Source organism: Lipophrys pholis (genome assembly GCF_963383615.2).
Source record: "Lipophrys pholis genome assembly, chromosome: 6".
Classification (NCBI taxonomy): domain Eukaryota; kingdom Metazoa; phylum Chordata; class Actinopteri; order Blenniiformes; family Blenniidae; genus Lipophrys; species Lipophrys pholis.
In genome coordinates, this window is record NC_137629.1 from 23,439,938 (window position 1) to 23,467,758 (window position 27,821).

General features: G+C 44.0%; 1 protein-coding gene across 3 annotated transcripts; it reads right to left on the bottom strand.

Moving 5' to 3' along the window:
• Nucleotides 1-1,276: 1,276 nt before the first annotated feature.
• On the bottom strand, nucleotides 1,277-27,089 carry atrx (ATRX chromatin remodeler). 3 transcript variants are annotated; one of them, XM_080465630.1, is made up of 34 exons: nucleotides 26,659-27,089; nucleotides 25,202-25,263; nucleotides 25,054-25,103; nucleotides 24,845-24,966; nucleotides 24,676-24,756; nucleotides 24,399-24,508; nucleotides 24,232-24,299; nucleotides 21,605-23,889; nucleotides 21,419-21,482; nucleotides 21,039-21,205; nucleotides 20,788-20,949; nucleotides 20,554-20,668; nucleotides 20,364-20,463; nucleotides 19,899-20,081; nucleotides 19,146-19,287; nucleotides 18,921-19,030; nucleotides 18,484-18,630; nucleotides 18,208-18,385; nucleotides 16,802-16,939; nucleotides 16,498-16,673; nucleotides 16,291-16,408; nucleotides 15,183-15,313; nucleotides 14,817-14,911; nucleotides 14,594-14,730; nucleotides 14,245-14,395; nucleotides 14,048-14,148; nucleotides 13,127-13,235; nucleotides 12,813-12,990; nucleotides 12,352-12,543; nucleotides 4,768-4,917; nucleotides 3,157-3,273; nucleotides 2,300-2,395; nucleotides 2,083-2,211; nucleotides 1,277-1,815 (listed from the first exon to the last, which is right to left on the bottom strand). In XM_080465630.1, exons 2-34 carry the CDS (start codon nucleotides 25,256-25,258, stop codon nucleotides 1,591-1,593), a joined length of 6,384 nt encoding a protein of 2,127 aa, XP_080321756.1. In that variant the 5' UTR covers nucleotides 25,259-25,263; nucleotides 26,659-27,089; the 3' UTR covers nucleotides 1,277-1,590. The 3 variants fall into 3 exon arrangements, with proteins under 3 accessions (XP_080321756.1, XP_080321755.1, XP_080321757.1); XM_080465629.1 differs by having other exon boundaries at nucleotides 20,554-20,671; XM_080465631.1 differs by lacking the exon at nucleotides 25,202-25,263 and having other exon boundaries at nucleotides 20,554-20,671; nucleotides 26,659-26,703.
• Between the last annotated feature and the right edge of the window lie 732 nt (nucleotides 27,090-27,821).

Below are 27,821 nucleotides of genomic sequence, written 5' to 3' on the forward strand. Positions count from 1 at the left end.
TTGAAAACAAGCTTCAGTACAAAAGCATGAGTGCCACAGTTTGACAGATGCAGACTTTACATGAAGACGTAACTAAAAGCTTCTAACTAGCACAAGAATTGTCTTTATTGCCTTACGGGTCCCTACAGCCATCAACAGTTATACGAAGTGAAAAATATCAGGAATTCCACCATTTTACGATAAGTTGGTATTCGACACGAGAAACTGTCACGAGAGCACCGGCGCCAGTGATACGAAGAAATGACAAACACGGGAGATGCTCATCCTTTTGGTCACTTTATTAAATGTTCTATTAAATACTTATCAAGATAATAGCAGATCAGATTCATGGTAAATCATGTGTTGGGGGGGTATTTGCTAATAACATTCTTAAGAGGAAAAGAAGAAGAAGAAGAAGAAGTAGAAGAAGAAAAAAAAACAACTACATTTTTGAAATAAACTTTGTGCAAACAGAAGTCCAACAGAGACCGAAGTCGCCTCCATGTGAGGAAGATTTATGGTTCCTCACGTCTGACAGCTATAACCAGCTTGAGCATCGAGAACCAAGAATGTGCCAAAGTAGAATACAAGTAGTCGGGATGGGGGGGGGGGGGCTTCTAGAAATGTGCATTTACAACTTCGAGAGACAAGAGATCAGGTTTTTGACACCCCCCTCCCCCCTCTCCCACCTGACTGCAGTGAATGCTTTGTGAGACCCAGTAACTCACACAAACCTGGGAGGAACACACGTGGAACGAAAACGATGAGCAGGACGCACGGTGCTATGCTAGACAACACGTGACAATGAGAGCAATGTTACAAAAGGGGGGACCGGCAGGCAGTTTTGAACAACACAAGCATTCCATTATCATGTTCAGCAACAACTAATGTAAACACTTAAAAGTATAATAGAAAAGATCTCCAACATAATCTCAAATCTTTACAGAGCTTTTTTTTTTTAGGAAATTATTATAAGGCCATTTTTTTTTTCTCCCTCAATTTTGTGGCTTTCTTTCTTGTTTTTGACTTATTAGTTTCCAAAAAAAGAGCAGGACACTGCAGCACCGACTGCACCGCTAGATAATGGTGGAGGAGTCTACTGGGGAATAACCACAAAGAGCTTTACATCATAAAGTCCTGTCACCAATGATACTGGTCCCACTCAGGTGTAGTTAGGCATTTAAAACAGTATAAAAAAACTAAGTGAGTTTAAATAATCAGGAAACCTTTCTTTAAGGGGAAAACAATCCAATGCTTAGAGCATCGGAGGGAACTTGTTTGTCCTTAAATACATGAAAAATGAAGATATAGAACTTGAATAACATTAAGGCGATATATACATTTTCTTTTTTTTTTTTTTTCTGCTGAAATTCCTAACAGACTTCTCACATAGTCATTTATACATCAAATCCCACCGTCTCTCAGTGAATTACAGAATGAGAGTCTATCCCACCTGAGGCCCCAGACGACAGTAGAAAACTACTCCGCCCTCTGCATGGTGCACTGGTGTCTTGCGAGCTCTGAGCGGGCTCGCAGTGCAGTTTTCTTACAGAGATCCGGGCCGCCGGGAGCCGACTAGCCGAGCAGGGCGTGGCAGAGACTCCACGCGACCTACATGCCCTTGGAGGGGCCGGGGTTCTTGCCCATGCCCTGACGAGAGCTCTGGCCGTGGAGCTGCTGGTAGAGCCCGAGCAGATCCATCTGGCCGAGCCCGCCGCCTCCCATCATGCCGTTCTGCATGGCCAGCTGGTTGAGGTAGCTGGCCTGGTTAGCCAAGGCCAGCTGCTGCTCCTGCACCTTCCTGTTCGTGATCAGCTTCTGCACGATCATCATCAGCTGCAAAAACACAAACAGAAGCACTTTGGACGAGCACAGAACGGCCAGCTGGACAATCAAGACCTTGCATATCTGGAGCTCGATGTTTACTAAATATTTCATATAAACTTATTAATTTGGACTGAAGGAAGCACTTCTGATTTGAATCAAACAAACCAGCAAAATTCTGGTTCCAAGTTTGTGTCCTCAACATCTTCCTTAACAAAAAAATCCTAATTTGGGAGTGATTGCGGGCTTCTTCTGCGGGTTAGGGTTAGTGGCTCTTACCGTTTGCTGTCTGGTGAGAACGTCTCTGTAAACAGCTTCTCGGTGTTTGATCTCCAGATCCAGGTTGGCATGCCGTCCCATAGCCATGGCCTGGACCTGGTTCTCCGTGAGGGACGGGTTCTCCTTCCACTGAGGGCAGACACCACCATTCACGCGTCAAGTCAAACTTCTTGTTCAGATAAACATTCACAGTGAAAGTCAAGAGGCTGTAACTCACCACTGTGGCGATTATGTCTTCAAGTGACTCCCGCGCTATAGTTTTTAGAGCGTTTGTTGCTTCGATGACTTTCTGCCGTCCCTGGTTTATAAGGTCCTGGAAGAAAAGACATTATTGACTATGAGCAATGCATTGTGGGTATTCACTGGCAAATGCACACTCCCTTATTACTTTCATGTGCCACACAGATTATTTTAAATGGGTAATAATCGGCATTTTGGAGATTAAAGTAAAATAAAATGAAAAGGTATCGCTCATCGTGACAAACCCACAGTGAACTATCTCCACCTGTGCAGCTCCAAAGAAATTCTTTTAGCTCATTATTTTCATTTTTACTGCCTGCATATTTACGGTGTTGTTCAGTTTCACCACTTCCAGCAACTACCAAGAAAAAAAAAAAGAAAAAAAGCTGCAACTGATTAACTCTGCTCGGCAGACAACGTTAGCCACCAGCTAATCCTGCTCCGCGTCTGCTGGAGACAAAGTGATCGCAAAAATCCCTTTGATATTCGCCTCAAACGATATGCTTGGAGCCTGTTTACCCAAAAAGTACTGATGAAATAGCATAATATCTCACATGTGATAATCACAAGAATTCAAGAAGGCGTGCAGTGTTTTTTTGTTTTGTTATTTTCTTGTAATTTCTTTATTGAAGTAGGCTTTTGTCGTCCCCCTCGCTCGTCGCCTTATAAACAGCCGCTGGCCCAGACGCGGGGCGTTATGGAGTGTTAGGTGGACGAGCTGGGCAGAGCTCGTCCGCTACTAGACTGTTGTCACAATTAGCAGTGAGGTCTGAGGAATGTCGGGGGGGGGGGGGGGGGGGCAAAAGAGAGGGGCATGTGGAGCTCATTACTTACCTCCAGCTGCTGGTTACTCATGGTGGCCAAAGCCTGCACGTTGTATGAGAAGTAGCCCGAGGAGCCCATGTCCATCTGAGAGTAGGCCGTCTGGTAGTTGTTCCTCATGGACAGGCCCTGGGAGATGAAAGAGAGAGGAGGCGCCGGCCAATTAGGCAGGTGTTAGGAGTCGGCCAAGGCGTGATGGGAGGGCACGTAAACAATCGCAGTGCTTGAACCGATTCGACTTTAACCTCAGTCACAAGTACGACTCGCTTCAGTCGGGAATTGTTTATGATCAGACTGCTCCCGTTGTATTCGCCGTGAGGAGTGACCTGAAGTAAACAGTCTTGTTCCTGTAAAGGCCAGCAGGATGCCGATGTTTGTATGTAATTGAGTCTCTGCTGCAGATGGTTGTCCCGTGCCCTGTAATCTGGCCATCCGGTATGTAAGGGTGTGTGTGTGTGTGTGTGTGTGTTGGGGGCCAGCAGGGGGTCTTTGGACCTGGTCAGAGACAGGTGTGCAAACCCAAACACTACAAAACCTCAATAACAACAGCGAAACCACAGCACAAGTGAATGTACACAAACACAAGAGCGCTGCGACTCTTAAAGGACTTGGGTTGCGTCCTCGGATGCTCCGCGAGGTTTCCCGCGACGTCAGACAGACGGATGTAGAATCTAGACCTGACTTAATTTCCAACGTCTGAAATATGAATTTGTGACATGAGCCCCGCTAAGCCTTGCACCACACTGAAGTCATCCCCACGAGACCAAGGGCTCTTGGGTTCAGTTTCATTTTGGGCACCCGATGGCGTTCTCAGTTTTTCCCCATTTTGCCGAGTTGAAAATCTGATATTCACACGCATAGCTTTTCCTGGCCGCCGCGCGCCAACCCTGTAAGTTGTGAAGACATTAGCAGAGGTTGGGTTACGTTCCAGCTGTTTCTCCTACAAAGCACTGAGTATACAACACGACACTGTGCCGCCTCTCGTGGATAAGAACCAACAACTCTGCATCTTCTACAGCAGGACTGTTGCGACGGTAACTGAAGCCTCCACATTTGACCTCAGCGCCGCCGTGGTTCCAGTGAACCCTCTGTTCTCGTACAAAGCAGACGAGCTCGGAGGGAAAAGCTGCTTAAGACACAGAGGGCAAGAGAGGGAGAGTGTGTTGGAAAAATAATCATTAGAGTGAATTAGAATCTAGGATTACAGGGGGGGGTGGAATGCTCCTGCTCTCTCACAGCATCACCCCGCCCCTCCACACACTTCTCCATCTCCAAATAAACCGGACCAATTGCCCTACAAGATAGGAGAGGGAAAAGGAGACGTGGAGTGTGTGTATGCAGAGGACGAGTCCTTGAGCCTCTATGGATCCACAATCTTACACTAAGTAGCACTGATACTGCTCAGACTACCTCGGTGATTTATAGAGCAGATCTTTGACCTGTCAGGGAGCCAAAATGGCCGTCACTTCAGTATGGCGGACACCATCAGAGTCCAACATCATAACAAACATGAAAAAACAAAAGCGGGCCCCTTGCTCGGCTCACTTTATACTTAGATGCCAATTCTTTAGAGATTGATGGAGATAAGTGCAGGATTTATCAGCCGTTTCTCTGCTTGCCTACCTTCTTCTCTGCTTCGTACTCGGCCCATGCAGCCTTGCGATCCTCCTCGCTCAGCGCTTCCTCCTCTTTGTGGTCCAGCAGGGAGTCGTGCTCGTGGTAAAATGCAATCTGGTCCTTATTGTTTTGTAGTAGCTCAGCCAGGATGGGATCCTGCAGGAAACAGGAAAAATTAGGTGTCATAAGGAATTATTAAAGAGATTAAAAGACATGACACTTAAAAAAAGACAAAGTAATTAAAAACAGAAAAGTTGTGTTAAAGGAGCTTTTTGGGCACATTTTCTCCGGTCTAGTACTCTCCCATATTGACAGATAACCTCCAAACGCTGAGATGCTCTTTGCACTCAAATATCCCACTTAACTCAAACACTGAATATCAAGTAGCCTGTATGGATCAAATAGCGTCTTTATCGGAGGACGTGCACTGAAAAGAAACACTGCTCTGTTTTGAAGAGCATGGGTTACATCTTCATTCATAAGCTCGCCTGCAGCTGGACATTATGTATTCCTTTTAGGAAACCACAGCACAAGCGAGCATATGTTCAAATGTCAAGCAACAAAAAGAGGCCAGTAAGGCCTGAACACACCACTCCAACTGCATTTCCAAACACAATGTGGGCTCCAACAACAAATACATAAATAAAATAGGCTTTTTGGGATTGTGGTTGCCATGGCTACATTGTTATGGAAAACAATACCTGAGTAAAATTGGGAGTTGGACCGAGCTCCACTCACGCAAACATGGTTTGAATTAGCCTCCCTACAGAACGTTTGCTTTTCTTTGTCTCGACTCGGCTTTACATTAAACTGGAACTTCGCAATCTGGAAACGACGTCATGCAGAAGTTGCATCATTCACCTCCACCGGGGCCAATTCACCAAGGGCCACGTCTCTTTGAACAGTGACAATGAGTGTGAAGGTGCAAACAGAATAAATCTTAGAAGTCACTGTAATTAAGGATTGAGAAAACTAAACAAGACAAACAAAGCAGAAACACCAAACTATAAAATTAGGCAGTGATTGCAAAGCTGTATTGAATAAACAAAAAGTAAACATGAGACGAGCCTGAGTGAACCTGCATCCATTAAAGGAGAGAAGTGATCTGTGAGAGCACAGACAGCCAGGTTATTTTTTGTTTTGTTTTGTTTTAAACTCTCAGCCTTCAAGTAGTGACAGACAAGGTGTGTGAAACCAGTGGAGGAGCTTCTCACCTGCACACACTCTGCTGCTCCTCACTGACATGTGTTTATGTTTTGCAGCATCACACCTCATCAGGACTAAACCAGGCCACACCTGAACAGCCAGACGGGAGGGAGCGGCGGCGCAGCCTGCTGCTTTACTCTCTAATTAGGACATAAAAGCACAGAAGAGCCATGCTGGCCCGACTGATAAAAAGCATCCATTGTGGTTTGTTCTGGCAGAATAAGCGAGCACGAGGTCAAATAAAGGTCACAGCCAATGCTGCTGCAGACACCTTCACTGGCCCTCACGCAGATGCATCTCGCCAGACTGAGGCATTATGCATATCTGCAAACCAAGTTTGACTCGGTGGTGACAATACAGGTTGTTTCCAGTGAACAATCTGTCGCTGCTTTTACAGATTCGAACAATCTGAAAGTTTTGACTGGTCTCTTGCCTTGTGGAGAACTTTACTATCTGCATTATGTTAATTACTTAAGGCTAACAAATGAGCTCCTGCAATATTTTGTATAACTTCATGATTTCTTGAACAGGTCCGCTTTAAAAGGTGAGCATTCAGGAAGTGAACCACAGCAGCAGGGAGCTCGATTGTTTCCTGGCACAAACAGAAAACTGTTCTATTCCTCATCTTATGTAGAAAAAAAACCAACCTTGTTTTACTATTCAGAACCACAACTGAAATATCGATAATTTTTTGAAAGAAGTCTGTTGAGAGTGTGCAAAGTATGTTTATATCTAAATTCATTAAAAGAAGAAGAAAAAAAACCCAGCAACATTTCACTGGTAGACAGGTCAGTGGAGCTGCAGGTCAAATGACACCATATGTTCCCACTGGATCACGAGCATTCTGGGATACCCAAGTAATCCCCACCAGCAATGCCTCTGGGGTGGTCTGGTCCATCTCCCATCCCACTGCACTCCCTGTGTGTGTGTGTGTGTGTGTGTGTGTGTGTGTGTGTGTGTGTGTGTGTGTGTGTGTGTGTGTGTGTGTGTGTGTGTGTGTGTGTGTGTGTACGCACACAAGTCCATCCTGAGGCAGCACTAATGATTGTAGGTAACCTGACCTACACCATTGTCATCCTGCATGGGGAAGCCTATCATTTTACTGTGGGGGGACAACAGAGGGTGGAAGGCACTGGGTGGGCAGATGCTCAGTGAGACGGAGGTAAATCATACGAGTTGACTGAACTGGCAGGTCTCGACCCTTTGAGTAAAAATAAGCAGAACACGGACGATGATCTCAAAGCTGACATTTGGCACCACAAACCTTTGTTCAGATATATTAATGTAGGCGGGAGGCCACATCAGCAGCATGCTTTGACTTTCTTCAAGTAAGACAGAACAAATTCATATCCAAGGCCTTCAAAACATGAAAAGAAAAAGTTAATCCTTATCATGAAAACACTCCCACTAAATGTGAAAAACACACAGACCTTCACTGGGGCAATGATGGCTCTGCACCCATCAATCTTAATGGATGGAAACTGACCGGTTTGAGTTTTTGTCCCTTTGAATGCGGAGAAGACGACGTGAAAGAAGTTCAGACCTTAGATCAGCTTCTAGAAATGCAGAGCAGCTCTCGTTACTTTGCAAAGTCGGCAAAGCACAAAACTCCTTTTTCCAAGTAGAGAAGATAAGATCATCAATGCGTCCATTGTTTGTTTTCCCCTAATGAACCGACATGTGTTGCAAATTCACAACAGGACCAGTTTAAACTGTTTTGATGTAAAATATTCACTGGCAAGCCCTTTTGCATTGTTTTGTCCCTTTTTCGGAATGCCATAAAAAGTCTTCGATTGCACAAAAAGCTTGAAATGTCAAGTTTTCGATTAGAAACAGCCCTCTTGTGTAGAAAGCAGCTTCACCTGTATAATGTGACATCAGCTGAAATAAAGTAACTCTTAGTTCAGAACTGATGTGTTATTTTTAACCTGAACCAAAGGTTTGGCTTAAGAAGCATTCGGCATATATTTTACACCCACAATGTGTGAAAATCCTACTCTTTTGACTGAGAGAAAAATGTATGCCTCCTTCAAGCCAAAAGCTTGTACATGTATGAAAGCGGCTTTACTGCCAGCAGCTCGCAAATGATGTAAAGCGATCAAACTCGGCAGCTCTCGCGTCACAGAGATGAAAACCTGCGAGTCTACATAAGCGGGCCTCATGTAGCCTTTACTACTTGGCACAAGCACTCACATGTACTTCACCAATAGATTTTAGGTGGCGATTAAGTGTAAAAGGAATGATGCAATTAAACACTGGCCTGTATTAAGAGGGCCACATTATCAGACACTTTCTCCAACTGCAAACATTCTCGGCAGTGTTAACCCAATTTCCTGCACCTTAAATGACCATTTAATGTGCTGAGAATGTGTTAACCATGCTTCCATGGTCTCAGTTTATTTCTGTCATGGCCGCAACAGTAGAGCGCTACTTAAACAAGGAGGAAAACAAGAGTCAAGCGATAAAAATGTGCAGGAGGTGAGACTAAAGCTTGGATTTACAGGGCTTCTGATAAGATGTCAACATAAAGACAAAAAATTACAAAAAATAAACCTTGACGGTGACAGAATTTCTAAGCAGTTTTGGTCAGGAGTATTTGAATGCATTCAAAACAGCTGGGTCTGCCAGAAACCGCCTCTGACGCACAGGTGCTTTAACCATAGCAACCGAGGGGTCCGAGACAGGATCCCGACAGCAGGAATGCAAGCGTCTAAGATATTTGTAATACCTAAACATAGCCAGTCAAAACTCTTTCACCCCAGCTGCACACCAGCGATACGCTTAACTCTGCTGGGGCTGCTCTAAACCTCTAAACAGTTTCTCTACAGATATGCACTTTGGTAAGGACACTGAATCTGACATCAGGAGGAGGCCGCCGCCGTCGCCGCCGCCCTCGCCACGAGAGGCTCTTTATACCCTCTGGGGCACGTCAAAGGGTTTATCAAGCTGTCAGACTAATACAAAGAGGAAAAATCAAGCGTGCCACAATGGGCTAACAAAAACAATAAACATAGCACATTCCTTTACAAACAAGCCTCGGCAAGCAGCAGTATCAAGGGGGGGTGGAGGATTTCTACAAAAGGCTTCCACAACATACAGACGGCTGAAAGAGGGGGTGCAGAGGACAATAAATGATCCTCTTCCTCTTCGTGGTAAGGTGTGGGTGGGCTTAACTTGCATTTCCATGGAAGACATTAGAACTGGACTTAATCGCAGTTCAATTCCCATTTCTCATCATTTATGTACAAGTAACCACTGGTAACACTGACAGTATCCAAGCACCTTTGATTGTACTATTTGTGGAGGAATCAGTAATATATAACAAAGCTACTATATTGGCCTATTTAATGAAAATTCCCTCAACAGTCCAAAACTGGATTTCCTTGTTGCCATTTAATTCCCCCGTTATCATTGCAAACTGCGGGAGGTTCAGAGTCACTCAGTTCGAATCTCTGCACTTACTTCTTTGTTTGTCTTAAACAATCAATTCACCAATGCTTGTAGAAAAACAACTATTAAAAAAGTGAATCCCAGATGGATTAACGTGATGATATCGTGAACCATCTGAATCGGGCCGGTGGCCTCTGAATACACTCTGGATACGCAGGACTTAAGGTTATAAATGAAAGCCTGAGAAAGAACTTCTCTTGAACCATTTGTCACTTTTGTTTGTACAAGCAAGCACAGCACTGCAAATAATTGAAGAGCCTTTTGAAATGGCTATTAAGACATTTCTCGGAGTGATCACAGATCACATTTATTACATGTAGTCATAAAGAGACAGATGTGGCCGTCAGTATGAGGACACTACAGCCACTGTCAGGACAGAGTCTGTGTCCCATCATCAATACTACACAAAAGACATGATCAACCATCTTCGTCGTGTCGTCCGTGGTAAAAAGGTAAGGGGGAGAAAGGATTCATCTCACAAAAATGGCAGTCTACATGAACCAATGTGCAGAAAACAGGCCATCCATGATACAACGCAACAGGCTAAGGCATGCTTTCTGAAGGCTGGTAAAAGGTCTTATGTAGGCTAAAAAAAAAAAACATTTAGTTGAAAAGATTTAACTGTGGGATACATAAAAAAATAATTTATGACCCTACATTCACAAAATAATTTCTGCAATCCACTGATATAATGTGCAAAAGGACACAACGATTTCCCTTTAAGGTCAAAGTGACTTCCTATCCCTAATGAGACGAGCATGGTGTGGTTTATTGCTCCAGCCTATACGCTGCAGAAGTGCAGCCTTCCCACAACTCGTGGGGGCTTAATGACCACTCCAGCCATCGCCTGCTGAGAGAAAATGCACTGAGACAAGACCTCAGCATGCCAGCTTGACCCACAGTGACACAGTGCAGCAACGTTGGCAGAGAATGCTGCTGAATCGAGTTCGACTAAAACAGTCCCAAGACTGTTCAGGTGATCAGGTAGACGGTAGGTAAGAGCGTCTCTGCAGGGTGGGAGCCTTGAGAGGAAAACATTTCATGTCTGGGCTACGAGAACCTTCTTTGTCATTACCAGGAAGTGTGCCTTCTTCCTTTGTCTCCAATTAGGTCCCTCCCCCCCCTCCAAAGAGCAGAGAGACATCTTTAAGAGAGGGGTTTGAATAATGACCCTTCATCATGTAAGGGAGGCCAGAGGGAGAATGAAGAAAACAACCAGACTGAGCTCGCTTTGAACATTTGGAAGCAAAGTGACGAGTCATGGCAACAGATGGCCACAACAATGGCGGTGAAAACACGATGTGAGGAGTGAACGGAGACACAAGTAAAGACATATGGGAGGTTTGGTAAAACTAAGGTAAGAAAGTTGAAATAATAGTTTAAAAGATAGAATATGAATGGTGAGAAAACCCACAGGTGGGAGTGATGGCAGAGAGACGTGAACTTTTTTTCTTTCAAGTTTTCACTCAAGCAAAAGGAAACTGAAGTCTTCTGCATCAACACCTGCTCCTGTGCCCATTTGACCTGGATTTCAACATGACGTGGCCTCTGTGGCTGAGAAAATGGCACTTCATGGTGTGAAGAGGTGGAGAAGAAGGACAAACTCTGCCTTTTGTGGTTTCACTCCTCTCCTGTGCACAGCGGTGTTGGCTGAAGGCTATGGACGCCGTCTGACTCATCTTCACATCATTCCAGACGGCAAATTCCTTCCGAAATACTGCAGCCCCGCTGCCACATCATAGTTAACCCCCCTGGCCAAAAGCAGGTTGGGCTTGTTAAAGAGCTTGTCAGCCTCTCCGTCTTTAATACGGTGTCACATAAATGTCACTGGGCTCATTAAAGATCATACACATCTAACAGGCAGCAGCACAGTGAACACATCTTTCCTCTTTAAATCTCCAACTGTGCGCCACAGCATTTTAAGCAGGCTTCGGAGGAATAGAGAGGGCGAGAGCAATGTTATCAGCAGTCGACTGAGTGGATTCATGCTGTGCTCCTACCTGTTAATACTCACAAAATGATACATCAATAGCAAAGATCCTATAAAAGCTGAAATATAAAACACCTGATTTCTGGATAACGGTGCTCTGAAAGGTCATCTAATATTTGAGTATAAGGACAGGGAAGCTGGATATGCAATGTTTCCTATATTGATTCAGTTTACAGGTTTTGTGTCATGTAAAACAGGACAAATAAAGCAAAGAGGTAAAATCACTCCAGTGACAGATCTGAATAAACCTGAAGACTGCATCAAGGGAAGGAGTGGGAAAAGATGGGAAGTATTCCAAGATTAACAGAGAAGCAAAAGACAGAATGGAATGAATGAAAAAAAAAAAAAAAAAGAGTGCTGGTTTATAGCAGGGCAGCAGTAGTGTTGCAATGAGAAGACTATTTAGTAAATAGCTGTAAACAGAGATCGCTGCAGCTGTACCGAGTTGGATGGCCTATCTAAGGGTTGTGTTCCTATTAAACCCCAGGAGGCTTAAATAGTGACACAGCACCTGCATTAAGTGGAGAAGAAGCGATTACGAAAGGAAGCAAGGAGAACTAGAAAGATCCGGGAAAGGCCAAGCAGGATACAAGCTGGCATTGTGTCTAAATAACAGTTTATCACTCAAGTGCTAAACTTCAAAAGAAAGAACATAGAACTTGTAGCAAGTTTGGGAAAAACAAGCTTGGCATTTAAAATGGCATTGTTTGCCATGTTTGCAGGAGGAAAAACAAAAAAAAACAAACCCTAGTGCACTACTGTTAATAGGTTTCAGCTTGCTTTCCTGCATTTCTGTAAGGAAAGTAAGATCTTGGTGGATGGTTTCTCACAGCTCAATTACATGTCCGATTTGGACTAAATTTAATTTGTACAAAGATTCTTGGCTCAGCATTGGGGGATACCATAGCAGAGAGAGGACATTGATTCAGCGTGTGCATGTTTACCTTGGGGAGCATGGGCGTGGCCTTCTTGCTCTTCTTCTCAGAGGGATCGTCCAGCAAGTCCGGCTCGAAGGTGTAGAGTTCAGCCAGCTCGTTCATTGTGAAGTGCCTCTCGATCTGCTGCTGGTCCACGACCCGATATGACAGAGACTGTTTGGTTACCTGCCGGTCGTAGATCTTGTCCTCCATAGTACCCTGACAGAGGACAAAACATGGATGAAGACCGACCGAAGTGGTTTATGAACTCTAACAAATAAAAATTGCAGTCTAAACTCCAAATCACTCAGGCATTATTTATTGAAAGATAGTTTTCAGCTACGTTCAGCATATAGGTAAAAGTACTTTCTATTAGCAAAACAAATCAGGTAAAGAAAACAAAAGTGGTATCTCAGATACTACATCTCATCGGCATACCGTGTTAGCTGATCACTGAGACTAGAATGTGAGAAAAGAGAAAGGCTCACCTGGGCCAGAAACCGGTAGACGTAGACCGTCTTAATCTGACCAAAACGGTAAACTCTGAAGATACTCTGGATGTCATAGGACGGATTCCATGAGGCGTCAAAGATAATGACCCTGTTGGCTGCCACCAGGTTGATGCCGAGAGAACCGGCTCGCGTTGAAATGAGGAACAAACGACCTCTGTGTCAGGAAGTCAAAGAAATGAGTGATCAGCATCAGTTTGGTCTCAAAATGTTTAATTTGAGGTTGTGCAAGGAAATCATTTAATATTTAGGTCTTGTATATTTGCATGTTATGACGAGTGAAGGCACCTCACCTTACGTTACTGGTGTCATTAAACTCCTCAGCCCACTTCTTCCTGGTGGTGGCGTTAGTGGAGCCGTCCAGACGATAGTAGTCAATGTTTCTGAACCACTTGCCTTCACCTTTGCAGGGGGAAAAAAAACAACAGCAGCAAAAGAGTCTCTTTAAACTATTTGTCACCATCTAAGATCCATAAAAATCTTCCAGAGCACATGTATTTCCATCAACTAAGCCTCTCCTTTGTCAAAAACACAGACTTTGCGTATTAACAGAGAGCAGATAGATGCCTGTGTTGGTTAGAGGCCAGAAGGTGTTTAGCCTTCAAGATGGCCAACCGCCCCCCCTCCGCACCAGCCTTCACAACCAACATTTCAGCATGTTTCCAATTACGGCACTGTGATCTTTTCATTACAAATTACAAACCCTTGAGCAAACATTTTTTTGAGGAATAAAAAGTCAAGGTCTAATCATTTTTAAAATGAAAGCAAAGACAGCTGCTGAAGTTTAATTAGGAACATGACCTTACACCAGCGGCAATGTGTACGTGTGTGGGTCTGTGTGTGTTTAAGGGTAATAGGCACACCAGCGTGTACAAGATTACATGTTGCATGCTGGCTGTCTTACGAGTCTGAGAGCTACATCTCTTGTGAAAACATGGCGTCTCTTTATATCTCACAGACAGTTTAGTCTCTTTAAAAAAAGAAGTACATTGCAAAACCATAAACATGAGCCATGAGAAAGAAACCTCATCATCAACAACAACCTGAATATCACTCAGTATGGTGCTTATTTTATTAAACACTGCTTTGTCATTTTAGCACATCGTGAAACCAAGAACAGACTCCAAAAACACAATAGTGGCATGCGGCTCATGGAAGACTAAAGGCCAACAGGCAAGTCGACAGAGCGCCTTTGATTAAAGCAGAAGACCAACCTTTGTATGGAGAGACTTTTTCTTCATCTTTAGCCCTGCAAGCCAGCTCCAGAAAGTCTTCGATCAGGTCCAGAGAGATGAGAGACTGACTGAACACCAAACTGAGGACAAAGAAAAAGAAAAGGCGCAATCGTTAATTCAACTACGCGTCACTCTCTCAGGTAACAGAGTCTCATCCACAGACACTGCACACTTACACTTTATCTTCGACTTCCTCGGCCATGCGCAGGATCTCAAAGAGGATCGTCAACTTCCCAGAGTGCTCCAGGATCTCGGCGTCGGGATCAGTGACAAACTCTCTGTGCCAGTCAGCAGTGGGGCTTCCTGGTGTCGAGTTCACGGGCCGAGCTGTTTGAGACGGTCATGGCGAAAGATAAGTGCCTATTCAGACGCTAGAGCTACTATTCTCACTAATATCTTGTTGACCTTCTTGCACTCACAACTATCAATAAGTGGTCGATACTTCCCTACATAACTTCATATCATCTATATGCATTAAGTGGCCCGACACCCACAAAAGGAATAAAAAAGAAAAAGAAAACGTACGTTCTTCAACAGGCTCCGGTCGGCTTCGACCCTCTCCGTTGCGACCACGAGAGCTTGAGTTCCACTCTTTGATAACCTCCACTTCGTCACTGTCCGAGTCTTCCGATCCCCTCCTTTTCCCCTTCCCTTTCTTTTTCCTATTCAGGAAGAAGGGTAGATGAAATGAGCATGGCTACCGGATCACAGAATGGACAGCAATAAAAACAGAAGCGAGTGGTTTTACTTCTTTGCTTTCTCTTCTTCAGAGGTCACACTCATGGAGGATTCTTCAGTTTCCGACGCGATGAACTCCTCCATGCTGTCCTCATCAAAGTAACCCTGCAAGAAGGAACGCTTGAGTGAGGCTTGACTGAGAAGTGATGTAGGTCAACCAAACAGAGCTGGACTGTGGCGTGCACAAATTATGCACAAGGAGAAAATTCTGCTGCAGTGGCAACATGCATGTTGCTCTCACCTGGTGAATGACCTGCCAGCAGTATGCTTCAATTGTTTTCCCAGTGTGTGTGGGTGTGAGTGTGTGTGTGTGTAATTTGTGCTCATAGAGTCCTAGTTTTTAGTTTGTGTTTGGTCTCATCTTCCCCAGCCCTACCCTGTTTTCTTTACTGATGTAGTCCAGCTGAAGGCACCAGGGATGGGTCCAGATTCTGCTGAGTACTTGGAAATCCTGGAAGAGTTTTGTCCCAGAGCGGCCTCGGCCCCCTTCCATAGCATTTCCCACACCTGCACGTAAAGGGGAGGGGGGTGAGTATGAGGAGGAACATAGCTGCATGCTGTTGACTTTTTATTCATTTATTCAATTGGAGAAAGACCAACAAAATGGAACCTTGATGTCCATCCTGAAGCACATGACCTCGATCAATTCGTCGACAGAAAGCAAACCAAGACCATGTCTTTCTGTTCACAGCAAATTATAAAAAGCTTTCAAATCTGTAATTAATGTCTCATCTTGGTTCTAATCAGTTGATTCCTAAAATGAGCAGCAGTGGTTGAAATACTAACTATCTGCTTTGTGAGCCTTTTTTTTTTAACCTCAGGTCAAAAGTTATCCTGGGTTTTACTCCAGCAGCAGCAAAAGTACTTAACGTTTACTGCCTTTCCCACACTGCAGACCAACCGACTGGTGGTCTTTGGTTCAAAAACACCACTATGGAGGTCTCGAGCCACAGTCACAACATCAGGACTGTGGACAACCTGGGCTAATGAGCCACAGCACATACCACCAATCCCCCCATCACCACTTGCGCTCTTACATACCAGGTCTCCTGTTCTTTGTTTTCAGTTTTGGTGTAAAACCTCTGGCCCCTGCTCCCTCCGAATTTCCTTTATGCCCTCACCCCCGCCCCCCCTTTCACCCACTCTCTCTCGTTCCTCTCTCCCAGAGCTCTTCATTAGGGAGACGTGGGAAACTGGGCTTAAACCCTGCCTGCGGCACTGTGCCAGCTGCCACTCTTACACACACACACACACACACACACACACACACAGACATTATACACACACATAGCTCCTGAGCCATATTCTGGAGTAAAGTCCACTAAATGACTTAACAATGCGGCACAAAAAAAGTGAAGGACCAGAAGGTGCTTTCATTTTTCTTAAAAAAAAGAAAAAGAAAAAGTCCCAGTGAATGACATGCAGGAATAAAAAGAGCACAAGATCCTGTACAACATAAAGCCCCAGCAGAGCGTGCTTCTCACCTGTAAAGTGCTCCAGGTAGTATCTGTACAGCTTACACTGAATCGGAGTCACTCGAATCGACAACACGTATTCGTGTTTTGGAGGCAGGAACTTAGTGAGTGCTGTGTAGTCTTTTCTCTGTAATATTAATACATAAATAAATTGTTGTATCTAGTAAGCAAGATCAAGGAGAAGACAAGTGGACCACTTTAGAACGGTTTTCCTACCTGGACGCAGCCTGCCAACATCTCATAGAGAATGTGAGCCCTCTTCTTCATGATCCGCACATCGTGAAGAGTGGAGTCGGCACACTGGCCGTTCTGAATGGGGTTAATAAAGCGGTTCCTGAACTCCTTGACTGACCCAAGCAGGTTTTCTTTGATGAAGTTGACCATGCAGTGGTCTGTATCAAAGGAGGCAGAAGTCAAAGATTTTGTGTTATTGTCCAGATAAAAATCACCTATCTAAAATCATGCATGTAAGACAGTGTTGAGGGGGTTAAATCACACAGAAGATGACAATAAAGCTCACATTCAACAAGGTTGTTTTGCAGAGGAGTTCCAGTCAGTACAACCCTCCTCCTCGTCCTGATAGAATTCATCGCTTTAGACACAGCTGAAGCCTCATTCTTCAGGATGTGACCTTCGTCACAAATCACCAAGTCTGGACCTGGTTGAAAATGAACAAAATGGCAGGTAGACTGAGGTCAAAGCCAAACGTCTGAAGAGGCACCCACAATAAACAAGTCATCACTACCCGTGAGCATAACAATGGAAAGCCATCAAATGTGGGCTTATGGGGTCATTCAACATTTAATCTATTCATTCTTTTTTTAAAGATCACTTGCTAAATGTTCAGCAAGGGAAGTGCCATCTGTAAGGCAATTTATAGGTTTTAAAATGGATCCTTTGAGTTATTCTGAACATTGCAATGTTCTTCCGGGGTGTAAAAAAATTTTCTTTTGAAAAAGAGTGAGAGAGCGAGAGTGAAAGGTCATAAAAGTCTGCCGGTACAAACACTGGCATGTTCATGAGTTTTGAAGTCTGTTTGAGATTTTCTAAGTTAGTGAGGTGACCTTAACAATGTGTTATTTACCAATTACAGGATTGTTTTTTATTGCCATTTCCAGCACTAGAAGATCATGTTTTTTGTTCTAAGAAGAAAAATACAACAATTTGTAGAAAGCCAAACTATTTGAAGCATTCAGAGTTTTGCAGCCATCTGTTTCTGAAGACACTTTACTTTGAGGTATTATCGTCAGATTTAATTTACCCTATGTTTACTTGTGTTCTTCATCAAAACAAACCCAAGTCAAAATCATTTAAGTTCGGGGGCCACAGACATCCATGTTTGATCCCAATTGGGCCAAACTGATGAAACGACAAGCAGTGTTAAGACGCAGTAATAATTAAATTTTCACCCTTTTTCAGTGGAAAGATATATTTGCACATTCTGAAATTCTGCACATATTGAATGTAGTTTCTCTGTCAACACATATTATCAACAGCTTCTCTCTTTAATAACTATATGAAATCCAACCGTGCCACAATCATTGTCTTCAGACCTTGATGGCAACGTTCTCAGGCACTGCAATCGAAGTGATGCTCATGCAATTTTGTCTGCCCTGCTTACAGCTTCCATGGCAGCAACTTACAGATAAGCCATTTAGTTTTAGATCCTATATTGAAAATTTGAAGCCGCAAGTTACTTTTAATCCCCAACCTAATGTTGATTCAATAAACTTTCCTCAAAGTATACAAGACAAACTCTCAGTTTTCCTGTCATCACTCGTCATTCCCACTCTTTATATGCTCAGCCAATAAGTGTGAAAGTAGTGGATGAAACTCACTGAAATATATGCTGGGCTGCACAAGCCGGCAATAAAAAAAAAAAAAAAGTTCTCACATGGTAACATATATCGTCATACAACACCATACCTGGATCGACCAGTGTCTTCTGGAACGTCTCTTTAAGCTTCTTGCTCTTGATGTTCCGGCCCTGAGTCAGGTTTCGATACATTTCGTAGCCGATGATCATGACCCCACCGTCCTCCTGCCACCGCTGGAGAGCATACGATCGCTCCTGTGGCCTCTTAACTGTGGCCAGCTCAGTCACCTGTTAAATACACAAAAGGTCAATTAATCTCAGTGAAAGTTTCAAAAAAAAAAAAAAAAAAAAAAAAAGGGGGGGGGGTTACAAGAGCAACTCTTCACCTCTAAGCTCTCATCATCTTCCATTCCTTCCTGCCACTTCTCAAACTCATTGAGCCAGTTCAGGACAGTGTTGAGGGGACAGACCACAAGGGCTGTGCTGAACTCCAGCTTCTCGCAGAGCAGCAACGTATGAAGGAATGCCACCACCTACAGGACCAAATGAGAACTGCAGTCAGAAATCTGGCCAGATTTATTCAAAAAGGTTTGTAAAGCGCCACCTGATGGTTTCATTCGAGATCACAGCAGCTATTTAATGTGCACCTTTTAAAAAAACCTGTTGAGGTAAAGAAAGTCACTTTAGCAGTATTCACAACCAGTCCACGGTGCTTTTTGTTTCTTTTATGGAAATATTAATTTATATGTAACCTTCTAAAGTTTGTGCATTTTAAGTATAGCTTTAGCATAATTTACAGCAACATGAGAAATGTGTGGCTCACCTGCAGAGTTTTCCCCAGACCCATACAGTGAGCAAGGATGCATCCAGAACCAGAGGACTTTTTAATCTTTTTCATCGATTCACAGCAGCAGTCCCACATAAACTGAACCCCTGAAACCAAAGACAGTAGTGGCTTGACATCAGTTTTGGAACATCACAGGCTTGTTTGGGTGATATTTCAATGGGGCCCTCATATGTTTAAGGATGGAATCTACTTTGTTCTTACCATCGACCTGGTGAGGTTTGAGTTTTGTAACAAGGTTCCTGTGCACCTGCAATATGGGCTCCTTGGTCTCTTCATCTTCATCCAGCACCAACTTGGTGGTGATGGGACAAGTCATCTGAGAAGACTCAGTCACCACAATCACCTGATGACAGACGAAAGGGAGTCACACAAAGAGGGGAGACTTTGGTTTTCCAAGCCAAGGCTGCTTTTCCCTTAAACAACTTCAAAATGTATGTGTATGGGATGCGATTTTGTATGCATACAGTCACAAGTTCTCGATTAAAAAACGCGTCACACAGAGTTTTTGAAATGTGATCCAACAAAATACCCTCAGCCAGTCTGAAGTGATTCCTGTGTTACCATTACACCAACATCCCCAAAGTGCAAATGCATCAAAATTGTCAGAGGGACATATAGAAACCAAGAAAATGTAGTGAACCAATAAACGAATTGGTTGTAAATCTACAAAATGTTTAGGTTTTTTTCTTTAAAACAACCACATGATGAAAGAAACTATTAAACAATGGACACAGGAGAAAAACTATGAAATAGTTTTCATTGTGTGAAGCTTTTAGGTGGCTGAAATGGTTATCTTATGAGACACTTCCTAATTTGAAAAAGGTATCAGTCTTATTAACTATTTGTAATGCCTTGATTGGGAAATGTAATTATTTTCAGTAAGTATAGGTAAAATGTTTGAGACCAACAGCTCCAGGCTTTGATCCTATTCCCTAGAACATGTCACGGTTTTACCTCTCGAAGTTTCTCCCTGAGTGCTTCTCTCTCAGCGATACGCTTCCTCCTATCCTCCTCTTCTTTCAGAGCGTCTCTCGTCTCTGTCCGCAGTTTGTCGTCCTTCAGGATTTTGCGGATCTTCTTCCGGCCTTTGCGACCCTCTCCATCTGGGTCGCCATCCTCGCCATCTTCCTCCCCACTCTGTGAAAACAACCATTTAGCTCAGCCCTCTGATCTTCAGCCCTCAGGACGAAAAATTCACTTCCTATGATCAGAGGCTGAGCAACCCTATGATTCGTTTGTGCCCTCAATAATCTGCACAAACCACTGCAGGGGGAAGTTCAAATAACATTTTATATGTCATGCATGACTTGACTAGTGAACTGTATTTGGGCCCATAACCTCTGCCTAGTAATCCCGAAATGAAAAATTAAACCTTGGTACAGTTCAAGAGTAGTTGCAAGTACATTGCATTTAAAATACCTTCTCGTTGCTTGAAGAGGAATCCTGAACTTTGATCCTGCGTCGCTTCTTTTTCTGTTTATAACTTCTCTGTTTTTCATCGTCCTTCTTCTTTGAGGAACTACAAACAAAGGAAAAGTTCTTATAAGCAGACGCATCCCTTTAATCCCGTACAATCACAACCAAGGATTAAACTGTTTTCTTTACTCACCGAGTCTTTCGACGTTTGCCATCATCCTCTGATTCACTAACTTCTTCACTCATTGCCTCCGACTCTTGGCTGGACTCAGACTTTTCAAAGTCGGAGTCTGCGGAGTCATCGCTGCCTACTAGCAAAAAACAAAAACGAGAAAACAACCAAAATTAATATTATTTTCAAATGTGAGGATTTTTGTCCTGACAGTGTCACGTTGCATCCAGAACGAAATAAACATTGGAAATGAACCTGTGCGGCTCGACTTCTTCTTTTCCTTCTTGCTCTTCTTTGTGGAAGCTTTCTCGTCTCCCGATTCGCCCTCACTCAGTGACAGTTTGTGACGGAGCAGTTTGTGACGTCTGCCGCTCTTCTTCACTTCAACATCAGAACCAGAGTCCTCGGAATCCTCGTCTAGAAAGTCAGAAATAAGAATGGTGATATAATGAGCAGTGAAGCGGGCTTAGAAAATAAAAAGGAGGCACATTTAGTACAAATAATACCTTGCTGCTCATCTTCATCATCATCGTCGTCGTCATCATCGTCATCTTGTTTTTTAGCTTTCTTTGATGACTTCTCTTCTTTATCCGCTGCTTCATCATCAGAGGAGCTTTCTGCTCCAGACGAATAGTTGGATTTTATTTGGGCGAGAAGCATTTTCTTAGCAATCCTTGAGGGGGGAAATAAATAAATTAGAAAGTTGTATGTGATTTTTTAAATAATGGCTCATCAAAAGATATTGCCAGAATGTCGCATTGCGTCACACAAATGAGTAACAATATACAATTGACTGTTCTTTGCCTGCATTTTGTATGACTTTATTGTTGAATAAAGTCTCTATACTTTAATGGATATGATTGACAAGTCTTGTTTTTAAATTCACCTGTTTTCAGGATCGTCGTCATCGTCACAACCAATGCCGGCTTCTTCTTTGTCAACTTCATCTCCTGAACGAGAAACACACACATGCAGGTTATTAAAAAAGGTCACTTTGCACAATAAAGTAAAAGCCTCTTTAAAACTATAAATTAGTTTTAATCCTATTTCACTAGATGGAAAGCTAATTTACCTGAGGACTGATGAAAGGGTCCACTGCCTCCTGCCACGTTATCGTCCACAATGGGCTTGATCTTTTGCACGTCGCTGTCCTCTCCAGAGTCTCCTTCAGCCTGCTGCCCTTCCTCCTCCTCGTCCACCTCATCGTCACTGGAGGACGACCGCAGCTTTGAGGATCCTTTGGAGCTCCTTCCCTTCCGCTTCTTTTCATATGACCGCTTCCGATCACCCTTCCTTTCCGGTGAGGTTTTGTCTTGCTCCTTCGTTTCCTCTTGTTTCTTCACACGACTGGACCTCCTCTTTGACGTCCTCACCTTGCCCCTCGTTTCCTTCTCGTGCTCAGAATCGGAGTCGGAGGAGCCGGATTCTTTCTGCTGCTTCTTCCTTTTAGACACCTTCTTGCTTTTGCCGTCTTGGTCTGAATCAGAGTTTTCAGACTTTCTTTTGCGCTTGGACGATTTTTCGGAGTCCTGTTCAGAGGTTTTGTGCGAGCGCTTTTTTGGAGAAGTATTTTCGTCTTTCTCCCCAGCCGAGCTGTCGTATGCTGCAGCCATCTCGATCAGCGCTTGTGGGTATTCATCTGAATCGGAGTCCACCATCTTTTTCTCAGACTTAACCCGTTTTGAATCCTTTTCCTTGGTGTCCTTGGTTTTTGTGGAGGACTTGGCCGTGTTCTTACTTTCCTCCTCTGAATGCGACTCTGAAGATTCCTTTTCATCAATCTTCTCAGCCTGTTTCCTCAAAGGAGTAGTTTTCACTCTGCTTGACCGACGACTGGGTGGTGGGCTGGCCGTACTGTCTACTGGACCAGAAGCAGCATTGTTCTTCTCTTTGTCCTCCTTCACTTCTTCCTTCGTGTGTTCTTCCTCCTCCTTATTCTCCTCGTCCTCTTCCTCAGGCTTTCCCTTAGATTTTTTGGGTGTCCCTGTATCGGCTTTTTTGCTTTTAGACCTGGATGAACGTGACCCACATGTTTTCACAACTGGCACAGGAGTCAGTTTGACTATGAGGTTCTTCACCTTGGGCTGGGAGCGCCGAGAGTCTGTTGGGCTTTCATTTGACTTGGCGTCACTGTCTGCAGGCATATTAGTGGCCGTCTGTGAGAGCATGGAGGAGTCCGCAAGACTCTCCACCATCTGAAAAAGCTCCTCGGGAACTGAAGGAGGCACGGACATGATGTCGTGATCCAGTGACATTTCAGTGGCCGACACCAACTCATCGTCACAACCTTCAGTTTTAATTACATTTTTGGTTAAGTCAGTTTCTGTTTGGTGGCATTTCGTGTCAGTCTCATTTGATACTTGATCCGTGTCCACATCCTGCTTACTACGGACTTCTGGTTCAATGGACTGCTCCTGTGTGTCTGGTTCAGGATGCTGCAGTTTGCTTGCATCCCGTTCATTACGGTGGTCCTTGTCCATGTCCTGCTCACTATGATTTTCATTGTCCATGTCTTGGTCGTCTTCCGGTTCATTGTCTACGTCCTGGTCATCATCCGGTTCGTTGTCCACCTCCTGGTCATCATTCGGTTCGTTGTCCACCTCCTGGTCATCATCTGGTTCGTTGTCCATGTCTTGGTCAACATCTTGTTCGTTGTCCATGTCCTGCTCATTCAGCTCTGCCACTTGAGCCACATCGGGCTCATCATCTGCCACATCATCAATGTGATCATTTTCTGCAGAAGCCAAAAAGTTTACAGTCTTTTTCACAACATGCTGCATTTCGTTGCCATTTTGCAACTCCATGCTTTTAAACTCGGGATCCAATGCCTCCTCCAAAGCACTGTGGGCTTTTTTCAAGTCCGAGAGCACTGCCCTGAAGGCTTTCAAATGTCGATACCTGATGGACTTATCGCCCTGCTCTTCGGCTGACTGCTGGATGAACTGAATGAACGTATTGTTTAAACCGGTTGTCGTCTCCACAAGCTTTTTTGTTTTTTTAATAAGTTCTTTGGGTACTTGCAGTTTTTTGTAGGAAAATGTCATGGTCCCAGAGCCTTCAGTGTGTTCTTTCCCATTGACAACTGCTTTGTGCTCTTTGGCTGCTTTAAGCTTGTGCCTCTTGCGGTCTCGCTCTTCTGTTTTAGGTTGCTTCAGTTCTTGTTTTTCCATGACGCGATGGCATTTGGAGACCAGGTCCTGGAGCGGTTCTGACCTGCAGACATAGCAATGCCATTTGGAGTTCTCATCGGTAATGTCCGACAGCTCCTTCCGACCCAGGTTGCGCAGAATGCACTTCTTGCAGAAGGCGTTGTTGCAGTAGTCACAGCAGATGAGTTTGCCACCTTCAGCACACCACCTGAGGGGAAGATCAACAATGTTTGAGGGATAAAAGCAAAAAAAGAAGTATTTTAAAAACCCAAAACACTTTTACACCCCTACCACATAATGTTATCTAATTAAAAAAAAAAAACACTGCAAATCAACTAAAAGTTTAAGACAAAGGTAAGGGCAAAACTATTTAGCAAATGTCACTGACATTAATATAAATAAAACCATATTTTTTAAAGCTGTATTTCATATAGTGTTATGCTCTTGTCCTAATGTATTAAAAAAAGTTTAATTCTACTGCCTATGGCTCATCACTTTGGGCTACTGAGTGAAATGCAGTCTTTTCCCGATGAAGCTTGCGATTTAGTACCTGCACTGCTCATCCATCCCATCAGAGTCTCTGCTGATGTCATCACTTGTGTAGAAGTTGTAGCACGCCTTAACGACAAGGAAATAACACATCAAGAATGTAAACACTCAGGAATGGTATTATATGGCTCATGAAAATTCTCGAGATGTGTATCTGGAGTTTCTTACCTTGCAAATAAGTACTTTAAGTGCAGGGTGCTCATACACCGAGTTGCGGTTAAACTGGTTGACTTGTTTCCCGCAGGCGGTGCAGTTTACCTTCTTTTGCAGGGTATCATCTGTGATCAAAGACATCAATAATTGACAATTCATCCCAGTGACTTTCTAACCTTTAATACGTAAAGTAGATTATTCATTCCCATCAGGAAATCAAATTCATTCACTCTACATCAGTTCACATGTGATCATCAATATTGTACACAAAATGATTTTAAATTAAAATCACCTGATTTTTTCTGTTTGAAATCCACTCTGAGCTTCATGGCGCCTTTGTTGTCATTCCCAGCTGGCCTCATCACTAAAGTGCCTGAAGAACAAAACAGTTGCATCTTCCATATTAGCACAGTTATCGGCAGGTACAACACTTTCGTAAGCCGCCCCCTCATTATTCCCACCTTTGGAATTGCTGCCCGTGTTCCCATCGGACGGATTGTCAGAAGTGGCACCTTCATTGTCACTTTCAGCTGAGGCATCCGAGTCATTCACTTCAGTGTGCTTAGCTACTGTGGAGGACTTCCTAAAAGGAATAAAATGTTAAAACATTAACATAACATCGACACTAAAAAGCCTAGACAAAATTAGAAATGGGAACAATTTTCTTTACCTCTTGCTGCGGGAAGAGGACGGCTTCATGGTTTCTGTTGAGCTGCCAGGCTGGCGAAGACACAAGAGTTTAGTGACAAAGCTGAAATAAGCAAGTTTCAAGTATTAGGTCTTCAAATCACATTGACTGCCAAGCAGACCACACTAACCTCCTCTTCTTTATCTGCCATTTTATCCAGATGAGATTCAGATGAAGCCAAAGTCATTCTACCTGCAAAGACATTTAAATTGCTTTCTGAATAGAAAATATAAGCAATGTTGCATTATAGTCATTCAGTTGTGTGTGCAAAAAAAAAAAAAGAAAGACTATTTTGTATTTATTGTAACCCAGGCAGACAACAATGATCCATTTAGGATTTATACACTGACCGGGGAACCATATAACTCAGTTATACTGCTCCCTTTGCTTGTTTGTTAATAATGGATTAATATCACATTTGTAGATATTAAATGTATCAAAGGTTGGATCATCTGAAGGATAATATGTATTGAAATAACAAATATTACACTACTGACATCATAGATCCAAAGAAGAAAACCAAAATCAAAACATTTCGAAATATGCACTCAATGTCAAAAAGCAGGGTACATTGTGTAATAATCGAGCAAATACACATACAAGACATTATTCATACAAAAGTCAGACATAACAAGAGCGATCTACAATCGATGACCTACATTACATGTATACGGAGGTGAAGCGAGCCGGGGGAAAGTTTAGTGATTATTACTGATAAAATAAAGTGAAAATCGTGATTAAAATGCATGAGCACAAAAACTAAACCCTTAAACGAGTCAGCGAGGAAACAGGCGGACCTGTGCGTTGCCTGGATGCACGAGATGTGCAGATGTTGAGAGCACATTGTTGCTGAGACAGAGGCGCCGCTGTTTATTTTGCGGTGTTGCGTCATCATAATGTGCTGATTAGCCGCGCGCTCCGCGGTGCCACCAAAAACGTGTACAAAGATCTCGGTGTCAGTGCGGGAAACGCATCGCTCTCACTTTCTGTGTCTCGAGCTCAGCCCCCGCTCCTTTATCCTCCGTCTCCGGAGCAGTTTCCTTGTTTTGACAACACGGAACCTCCTGACCGTCAGGGACACCAAGTTCACGAGCTGGATAGACGGGCGTCCGTGTAATGCAAAACTACTTCTTTCCACAGCCCCCACGTTGCCCTGGCAACCTCGCAATCTCGGCGGTGCATGCGAGGTCCAATGCATGGCCATGCACCGATGCATGCACAGGCCTTCCTCTGACGATGCCATGGCAGGAAAAGCGGGGGGCTGCCCGCAGCCTGGCACTGCCTCGCAGTGTCCAAAGTGGCCGTGTAACAGTTCGCTGTTCGGCTCGGCTGCAGTGTACATCAATTAAATACGAGTTCGTGGGCAATCACAGTTCATGACGCCTGGTTTCTTTGTAGAACTCGCGATCACCCGGGAAACTGCGAGTGCGCGAACTTCAACATTGCCGGCTGCGTAGCTAATGGCTAAGCCCGTGCTAAGCTAAAAGCATAGCCTGCTAACTGGCGTTATGTTGGCCCGGCTTGCCGCTAGCAAGGGAAGCGCCGCGATGAACGTCTAAACAAACACACTATAAACCCCGTTCCTACCTGCTGCCCACTGTCGTCATCGCTTAACTGATGGAGGCGCGTTTCGTTTCGGGTATTGGCAGCCCGGACAGAACCAAAGCGCGGATGTGCCGATGGTACGGGGGCAGGAAGAAGCTCTCAATCCCGAAACAACTCCGGTCAGGGCAGACAAAGCGAGGGGACCATCTTGCCGGATGGCGGTGGACGCAGTAAAATGGCGCACTAGCCTCAATCCTCTGCGCCTTCCCATTGGCTGATGGCGCCACGAGCTCAACTCGGCTCTGATTGGTCTGTCACGTGAGAGCGAAAGGCCGCTGCTACACGACTGATAAACATTAGAGCCGCGGCAAATTCAGTCAAATCCTGCACAAATCCAGCTGCAAAAAAGCATGTCAACATGCAGCTGCATATCATTGAATACTACTTGTTAGCATTAAGTCCATCACGGACTCCAGCAGTTCATCAAAGCGAAAGTGAAAGATCCTGCAGGAAATAACAAACATCAGACTGGTTTAGATATGCCACTTCTATCCTTATCTGTTTGTCTGATGCTTTCATCTTGATGGTGAGGGTCGCATTGTGGTGGAGAGATACAGAGTGCATGCTTTAAGGCCTTTCTTTGAATTTGCACATGCTTCCTGTGTGCATGGGTTTCCTCTGCACACTCAAATTTCATCTATCACTTTTGCATTGCATCTAGAACTGTTGAATGTAATCTCATGGTTTCTAAAGCAGCAATAATGCATTATGTAAAATGATAAATGGACTAACTTATACAGCACTTTACATAGCTCATCACATTCACCCATTCACACACCATTGGAGGCTGCAGCTGTGCAAGGCCCTGTCACTCCAATGGAAGCAGTTTGGGGTTCAGTGTCTTGCCCAAGGACACTTCTGCATGTTGTCAGGCAGAGATGGGAACCAAACCTGCAACCTTCCAATTGGGAGTTGACCGCGGCGTAGAGGCAGAGCTGAACTCTGGAGTGCTGACAAAGGAGTTGAGCGATCACGCCCTCCTGATGAAACCCATTTGCAGTTTTTCTCAGTGGCTTTGGTACAATTCTCAAACCATCCTCGACATTTGTAAAGCAGTAAGTGCGTTTCTCAAAATGATTTGCACAAACAGCGAAACATTGTGGATCAGTCTTTTGCTCAAAATCCTTAGTTCATTTCTCAATAGT